Here is an 8,793-nt window from a genome sequence, read left to right on the forward strand (position 1 = left end):
AGGACCGGAAGCCGCGCAGGGGCGGGCCATGGCGGCGGCCGCGGAGGGTGTCCCGGAGACGCGCCCGGAGGAGCCGGCTCGAGGTACCCGGCGTGGACGGGCGTGAAGTGGCGGGCCAGGGCGAAGTGTGTGGCTGCCGGATCCGGCCGGTCGGAGAGGTTGCACCTGTGTGTCCTAGCAGGGCGACAGAAATGGTTGGGCTGCGAGCTCGGGCGTCGGGTGGGCGCGGGGGAGGCGGCGGGCCGGGCACCACGGCCGGCCGACGGGCGGGGCCGGCACGGTGGGACGGCGAGGGCTGGAGGCGAAGCGGCTCCCGATTGGGTTGGAGTGCAGGGCTGGACACTTACTCGTTTCTCCTTTGGCCTAGACGATGTCGCCGTGGAGACAGCCGAAGAAGCCAAGGAACCTGCGGAGGCTGACATCACTGAACTCTGCCGGGATATGTTCTCCAAAATGGCCACATACCTGACTGGGGAGCTGACAGGTGAGGCCGGGTCTGGGTTGATCCTGGTAGGGCTGGGTGTGGCTGAGAGAGAGGTGATGGTTTAGCAGCAGCAGCTCCGCCTCCCCTTCCCATGCCCCACGCCCTGACCTCGGCCTCCTGGACTAGGAGGAAGTCATGAGTGGGAAGGAAAGAGCCCCATCCCTTCTCAGGAGAAGCCCACCAGCCACTTTCTGAAACACCACAGAAGACATACTTAATCCAACTCTGCATGCAGGCCTCTGTAGCCATGAGAAGAAAAAAAAATTATCCAGCCATATTATGCAAGAAATGTTTCCCTGGGGAGGGGGGTGGTGTGTTTTGAGCTGGATTGTGAAGGGAAGAATAATGGAAAAAATTGTGAATGGAATGGAGTAAGCCAACTCATTTGTTTGACTAAAGCAGAGGTGTTGGGGCTGGGGAGGGAGGAGGGGAAAGAGAGAAATGGGGAGTGACCTGCACATTTAAGTGTCTCTTAGGTTGCTCTGTTAGGATTTGGTGGCAAATCCTTTGGGGTTACTTTTTAGTCTGTTATGTGTTTTCCCAAGTGGACACCTGACCTGTGTGGGGAGGAAAGTGAGAAAGGGAAGGCTAGTCCCAGGAAGCCTTTCATAGCCTTTACTATATTGTTTCACTTCCCCAGGAAATTGCTGCTAAGAATCTATGAGAAAAGAAATTTGCAGAAGAGAAGGGGTCCTGGGGCAATAATTTATTAGCCTGATTGTTTGCTTTTAAGCAAGAGAAACGAAGTAACAAGAATCTAGACTTCTGGCTTTTCAACAAAGGCCAAATATTTGGCAATACTAATGTCCATTTTTCTTTTCTCTTCTTTTTTTTTTTTTTCCTTTTTGTATTTTGATATTGGCTCTATCGGGCCAAGCATACTAGGAAATTAATACCCCAATGTCTGTCTCTCTTTCAGTACTGGGATAGACTCAGGGCTTTGTAATAGTGGTAGGCATAAGGGCTCTACCACTTGAGTCACACCCCCAGTCTTAATTCATTATTCCTGAGAGGCTATATAATTGACAAATGTGGAGCAAATGCCTCCTTTAAAGAGCCTATTCTGGTTTTTTCCCTCTATTAAGACCTAGTGTCTGTTGCCATTTAGCATATTCACTTACTATTGCTTTTTATTAGTTGTGGTACAGAAGTCATTTTTTATACCAATGTCCCTTTCAAAACTGCCTATCTAAGTGCTAAAATCAGAGGGCCACATATTCCAAGAAATGAAAGGCAGCATATTTCTTTGTGAAAGTACATAATTTTCTTATGAGTTTAATATTCAAACACCTAACTTGTTTCACCCATTTATACTACTTTGCTGCCTTCTAGGTATTTGAGAGGGTGATACTTGTTTTAAAGAGACTATAGTATGATAGTAGTGAGAATATGAAATAACAGAAGAGAAACCAGAGACAAATAAGCTGGTGCAAGAACAGTGTAGATGTAGACTTTGGAGAACTTGAAGTGGGTATTAAGCAGCCCAAGTTGTTTCTGAGGAAGGAAGAACCATGTTTAGTGTGAAAATGTTTTCAGTTTTGGCTTCACTGCCTATAGATACTACTAGGACACCCAGATGACATGCATATGTGACTCTACTGCTTAAAGACGATCAGAGCAGGATAAGCAGATCTGAAAGGGAAATCCTTTTGGGAAGGTACAGAGACATTTAGAAATTAAGTCAGAGAGGTTGAAGCAGTTTATGGTACTTGGCTTGGCTTTTGCAAAAATTGAAGTAGAAGCCATTTATTTCAGTGTGGATGGGAAGAGGTCAGGGATATGAGAAGCTGACAGATGCTTTGGAAAATCATTGTATAAAATGGAATACACAGTGATAAATTAATTAGTAAGAGGTGGTCAGGCTCTAGTTTGATAACACATGTTATGAAATGCTCCAGTTTCATGTTTTCAGGCTATAGAAGTACCAAGGCCATTTTACCTTTTAAGAAAACAACACAACTTTATTTATTTATTTATTCATTCATTATTTATACGGGTACTAGGGCTTGAACTTGGGTCCTGGGCCTCTTTGTGTTCAAGGCTAGTGCTCTACCACTTGAGCCACAGCACCACTTCCAGCTTTTTCTGAGTAGTTTACTGGAGATAAGAATCTCATGACTTTTGTGTCCAAGGCTGGCTTTGAACTGTATTCATCAAATCTCAGCCTTCTGAGTGGCTAAGATTATAGATGTGAGTCACTGGCGCCCAGTTCCTTCCTTTTCTTTCTTTTCTTTTCTTGTTTTTTTTTTTTTTTTTTTTCCTGGTTATGGGGCTTGAACTCTGGGCCTGGGTGCTGTCCCTGAGCTCTTCATCTTAAAAGTGCTCTTCCAGTTGAGCCACAGCACCACTTCTGGTTTTCTAGTGGTTTTCTAGTGGTTAATGGGAGACAAGTGTCTCATGGATTTTCCTGCTGGGGCTGGCTTTGAACCATAATCCTCAAATCTCTTGAGTAGATAGGATTACAGGCTTGAGCCACCAGCACTTAGCTCCTACCTTTTCTTAAGACATGCATTTCCCATTTCCCAAGGAGATGAACTATGACTCAAGACCTTCTGGATTTGTTGTTGTTGTTTAAGTAGTTTTCCCATAGTTGCCTTAGTTTCTAGTTAGTCATTCAGAGAATACAGGCTGAGTATAAAAGTCTTGAACTAAAGTAGTGTAGGCAGGTCACACCTGTAATCCTATCTACTCCTGAGACTAAAGTCTGACAGTTGAGGTTGGAGGCTAGCTATGGCTAGAAGGTCTGTGAGACTCTTACCTCCAATTAATCATTAAAAAGTCAGGAAGTGGAGCTGTGGTTCAAGTAGTAGAGAGTTGAAGCAAAAAAGATCAGGGACAAGTCCCAGGACTGGCAACAACAACAAAAAAGTTGTGAACTACCATTTGGCTAAAATTCCACATTTCATTGATCTCAGACAAATATTAATGGCCTCATATACTCTGTTTATTTTAAAGCCACAAGTGAAGACTATAAGCTCCTGGAAAATATGAATAAACTAACCAGCTTGAAGTATCTTGAAATGAAAGATATTGCTATAAACATTAGTAGAAACTTAAAGGACTTAAACCAGAAGTGTAAGTAATAATTTTTATCATTAAATTTTTTTGTATGTAATGTTCTGTTCTTGGGACTAAAGAAAGGGAGGGAACATGAGATCCCTTTCTTCTGGAGTCATCTCCTAAAAACGAATAGTAAAGGTGAATTTCTTCCATTTTGCAGATTAACATATTTTGGTGATGGGGTTATTTTTCCTTTTTAATCTTGATTTTACCAGTTAATTCTTAGAAGGGAAGGGGACAGAAGAGATGATGGCAAATAAATTAAACCACAAAATCCGTGAATGACAACTCTCAAAACAGAAAAGCAATCAATAGAAAATGTTAATTTAGAGCGGCTGAATTTATTTTTCCATTAACTTACATGGGACCATGCTTTCCTGGTGTGACATTATAAAGAAACTGAATAGGGAACTAGAAGATTAAGGAATACTTTTTTTTTTTTTTGGTCATGGGGCTCGAACTCTGGGTCTGGGTGCTGTCTCTCAGCTCTTCAGCTCAAACAAGCACTCTACCACAGTGCCACTTCATTTTCTGGTGGTTTATCGGAGATAAGAATCTCATGGACTTTCCTGCCTAGGGTGGCTTCTTTGAACCATGATCCTCAGATCTCAGCCTCCTGAGTAGCTAGGATTGCAGGTGTGAGCCACTGGTGCCCAGCTAAATTCTTTTTTTAAAAAAAGGAAAATTAGTAGATAGGAGACTTCCTTTGGCTAGGCTGATTAACCTAGCAGAAGTCTCCCAAAGTGTCTGCTCTGCTAATGATGACTCATCCTACCCCACCTAGTCTATTTTAGGCATAGCTGGAACAACACCAACATTCTTACTTTCTGCTCTTTTTTTTTTAACATTTCTTGTTCAAGATATGTAAACATGTATTTTCTTTCTAAAGATGCTGAACTGCAGCCTTACCTGGATCAGATCAATGCAATTGAGGAGCAGGTAGCTGCTCTTGAGCAGGCAGCCTACAAGTTGGATGCATATTCAAAAAAACTGGGTAACCATTTTTATTTGTTTTGGTTTAATAAGGAGTACCCCTTAGCTAGGCCTGATGATGCATTCCTATAATTCCAGCACTTGGGAGGCTGAAGTTGGGTAAAAAATTCAAGGCCAGCCTAAGCTACATAGAGCAGTCATGTCTCCAAAACAAAAACAATAGCTGGTGAGATGGTACATGGCCTGAAATCCTAGTAACTTTTCAGGACTACAGTTTGGGGCCAGCCCAGACCAAAGAAGTTTATAAGACTCCATGTCAACCAATGGCTGGGCATGAAAGTATATGCCTATTATTGGGAAAGCACCATGGCTGGACACAGTGGCACATGCTTGTCATCCATAGCAACACCAGCAAGTACAAGTTGGAAAATCACAGCCCAGGCATAAAGTGAGACCCTACTTCAAAAATAAGTAATACAAAAGGGAGCTGGAGGCATAGTGTACAAGTTTGAGGCTCTGAGTTCAATCCCCAATGCTCTTCCCCCAAAAAACTCTACCAAGTATTATTATTAGGAACAGTTCCTATACTTAATGATTTGTTAAATCCTGTTCTAATGCTTTACATACATGGGTTGGGGAGTGGGCAGGGATTGGCCAGTTCTGGATCTTGAATTCTGGGCCTGGTTGCTGTCCCTGAGCTTTTCTGCTCAAGGCTAACTTTCTACCACTTGAGCTATAGCTCTACTTCCAGCTTTTTTTATAGTTTTAATGGCACTAAGCCTCAAGGACTTTGCTGCCTGGTTTGACTTTGAATTGCCGCCTTCAGATCTCAGCCTCCTGCGTAGCTAGGATTATAGGTATGTGCCACCGGTACCTGGTATGTATTATGTTTTTTATTCTACAAATCTGTGAAGTAATTTATGACTTTTGAATTCCCATTCTGGGGGAGAGGAAAATACAATTTAATAGGTTTAACTAATTATGAGCACAAAGCTAAGCCAGGTGCCAGTGGCTCACACCTGTAATCCCAGCTAGTCAGGAGGTTGAGATTTGAGGACCATAGTTCAAAGTCAGCCAGGACAAGAAAGTCTGTGAGACTGTCTCCAATTAACTCCTCCCCCTCCCCCAAAAAGTAAACAAATAAAAGCTGCAACTGGAGATGTGGCTCAAGTGGTAGAGTGAAAAAGCTCAGGAACAGTGCTTAGGCCCTGAATGAAGCCCCAGTAGAGGTGCATATGTGCACACACACCCACAAACTATAATTAATGTCCCCTTCTCTCATCTTCCCTGATTACCCACAGAAGCCAAGTACAAGAAGCTGGAAAAGCGATGAAACATATTTCTATGGGATAAAGCCTTTTTTTTTTAATGTGGAAAAATCTTTTATAACACATGAATATGAGGCTGATAAATTACCCAAAGATCCTCAGCAGAAATCTACTGGTCATCCTAGGAACGTCCCAGTGATGAATAAACTGGAGGACTGTGGCTGCTCCTGAATCTTCTTTGAGTCAGTATCCCTCAGAAACTCACTTCAAATTTCCTACATTTTACTTGAATGCTTCATCATTCAGAACAGAGACTCTCAAAGTTCAGGATAAACCTGGGCTTGCCAGAGAACCAAATAAGGACCTGTCTTGTCTGATAGGATTTGATTATTGTATTGTTTTCTCAAATGTCTAGTTCTTGAGTTCATTATTCTGTAAATAGTTGTTTTTTTCATTAATGATACTTGTTAACTATTCTAAATTAAAAAGGGAAACAAAACAAATGTCGGTTTTTTTGTTTTCAATTTATTTCTTTCTATGCATCAGTAATTTTGCTTTTCTATAACATTGTAAATGACAACATCATGAAATAATTCCAAGTCAAGTCTTAAGGACTGGAAAAATTGGTGGGCAGGCACCTGTGTCTCACCTGGAATCCTAGCTACTCAGGAGGCTGAAATCTGAGGATTATGGTTCAGACCCAGCCTGGGCAAAAAAATCCATTGAGATGCTTATCTCTCTCTAATTGACCAGCAAAAAGCCAGAAGTGGATCTGTGCTTCAGGAGTGTCAGCCCTGAGAAGAAAAAGCCAAGCAAGAGCACAAGGTCCTGAATTCAAATCCCAGTCCCGGATCAATAATCAAAGCCAAAAACTCCCTCAACCCCTTAGCAGAAGTAGTGAAAGGAGTGTTAATAAATATCCAGTGCGCCCTTCTGGTCTCTCTTCTCAGTCAGATGTCATGTGTAACCTTTGGAAATGTGATAAAGACAAGACATGTGTCACTCTGTTAGGTCAGGAGCTGGTAGTTGACAATAATAAACTTTTTAAAACATTTTCTAGTTGTGTCTGTGGGGTTGGGGCACTTCTGGGAACTCTCACACTAAAGACATCAGAAGGTAGGAGTTACTGAACAAGTCCAGTTTGGAAGAAAGTAATCTTATGCAAAATAGGGTATTAGCAGCTTCCAAAGTGCCTGTGGTCCCCAATTCCTGCTCCCAAAGAGCTTATTTCTGTGTCTGTCTGTTCCCACTATATGTTCTAGACCACCGTTGTTTATCCTCTTTTCTGGTCCCTTTTCATCTTCATTGTTTTTCTAACCTACTTTCTTTGCTGTTGCCACAGCAACCTTTCTTTTTTTTTTTTTTTTTACCAGAGCCTGCCTCAGGTTTATTAGTAGAAACGACAGAGGCCACCGGCCCACCCTGAAGATGGCGGCCAGGGAGCCACAGCAGCCCATCCGTGCTCATTTTGGCAGACAAGAGGTCTTCATTGTGGGGCCTTCCCTGGGCCCTGGGCACCTTTGGAGGCTGGAGCCTGGGCACCCTTGGGAGCTGCAGCCTGGGCACCCTTGGGAGCTGCAGCCTGGGCACTTTTTGGGGCTGTAGCCTGGGCACCCTTAGAGGCTGTGGCCACCACAGCAACCTTTCCAAAATTTTTCCTGCTTTAATCCTTTAGTGATTTTTCATGAATTCATTGATGAAAATTGTGTTCAAAATTTCTATTGCAAAGGTAACAGAATTCCAAGATGAGTTTTCCTGTCTTACCATTATTTCTTCATCTTGGAATTATTACCTGTCCATATTGATTGACAAACTTGTACATTCTTAAAGATTCAGTCTTGAGTGCTAGTCCCAGTGCTGTATTTTTTCAAAAGAAGGGGAAATCTATGCTTAGGTTACCCATGGAGTAGGGGGCATCAACATGTAGAAAAGAAGGAAGTTTGTATTTCCTAAAAAAGTAATGCAAAAATTGCGGGGGAAACCAGAACTTTGTGATTCTTTCTTGAACTTGTTTTGAATCACTTGGTGTCCCCTGGTTGTCAGAACCTCTTCCCTTTGTTTCCACTTTCTTATATACTGTTTCCTTCTGCAAATTTCCCCAACTCTTCAGAAAAGCCAGCCAACAAAAAAGAAGAGATTTTGTTTATTAAGAGACTAGAAAGCAGCTGGAAGTTGGTGGCTTACGCCACCAACTAGCTACTCAATCCTAGCTACTCAAGAGGCTGAGATCTGAGGATGGCGGTTTAAAATCAGTCAGAGCAGGAAAGACCATGAAACTATCTCCAGTAAAATGTGGCTCAGCTGGTAGAGCACTAGCCCTGCGAAAAAGCTCAGGGACATTCCTCAGGCCTTGAGGTCAAGCCCCAAGATTGGCAAAAAAAAAAAGGCTGGGCACCAGTGGCTCACGCCTGCAATCCTAGCTACTCAGAAGGCTGAGGTCTGAGAGTTATGGTTTGAAGCTAGCCCAGGCAAGAAACCCGCTGAGACTCATATCTCCAATTAACCACCAGAAAACTGGAAGTGATACTGTGGCTCAAAGTGGTAGCGTGCTAATATTGAGCAAAAGAGGTCAGGAATAATAGCCAGGCCCTGAGTGCAAGCCCCATGACAGACCCAGACTCAGAAGAGAGAGAACCAAATGGAAATATGACACTTAGTTCCTGAATGAAAACAGTCCAGATATAAAATCAGTCTAGGAGGATAATTTCAGACCTTTAAATATGGATGCATAGTAGGTGATATTATTGAATTAATATTTTCTACGGCAAACATTATGGTCTTGTAAGATGTCTTCTTAGATGTATACTGAGGTATTACTGATGACCACACTTTCAAATGATTCAATGAGAAGCAAAGTGCTTGGAGATCTTGAGAGAAAGGGAGCACAAAGGAGCAAAGCTGTTAAGGTGGTGAGGTGATGGCCAGTGTTGTAACTTTTTCGTAGCTTTAAAATATTTTTTTAAGAGATGGGTACTGGTGGCTCATGGCAGGAATACTAGCTATTCAGGAGGCTATGTTATGTGCATCGCACGTGGCAGCCAGCCCGGG

The 8,793-nt window shown here is 42.8% G+C and overlaps 1 protein-coding gene across 1 annotated transcript; it reads left to right on the top strand.

The window, feature by feature from the left end:
- On the top strand, positions 1 to 6,248 carry Bloc1s2 (biogenesis of lysosomal organelles complex 1 subunit 2). The gene is made up of 5 exons (XM_042689634.1): positions 1 to 83; positions 368 to 484; positions 3,440 to 3,559; positions 4,434 to 4,538; positions 5,779 to 6,248. Exons 1-5 carry the CDS (start codon positions 29 to 31, stop codon positions 5,808 to 5,810), a joined length of 429 nt encoding a protein of 142 aa, XP_042545568.1. The 5' UTR covers positions 1 to 28; the 3' UTR covers positions 5,811 to 6,248.
- The last annotated feature ends 2,545 nt before the right edge of the window (positions 6,249 to 8,793 follow it).

This window comes from Dipodomys spectabilis, unplaced genomic scaffold (assembly GCF_019054845.1).
Source record: "Dipodomys spectabilis isolate Male_0828 unplaced genomic scaffold, ASM1905484v1 ptg000125l, whole genome shotgun sequence".
NCBI classification, from domain to species: domain Eukaryota; kingdom Metazoa; phylum Chordata; class Mammalia; order Rodentia; family Heteromyidae; genus Dipodomys; species Dipodomys spectabilis.

Excerpts from the sequence above, each read along its gene's own strand:
- Bloc1s2 (XM_042689634.1), top strand. The coding sequence starts at position 29 with ATGGCGGCGGCCGCGGAGGGTGTCCCGGAGACGCGCCCGGAGGAGCCG. Across the intron at positions 84-367 it reads CCCGGAGGAGCCGGCTCGAG|ACGATGTCGCCGTGGAGACA; the intron begins GTACCCGGCGTG and ends CCTTTGGCCTAG. Across the intron at positions 3,560-4,433 it reads AAAGGACTTAAACCAGAAGT|ATGCTGAACTGCAGCCTTAC; the intron begins GTAAGTAATAAT and ends TTCTTTCTAAAG.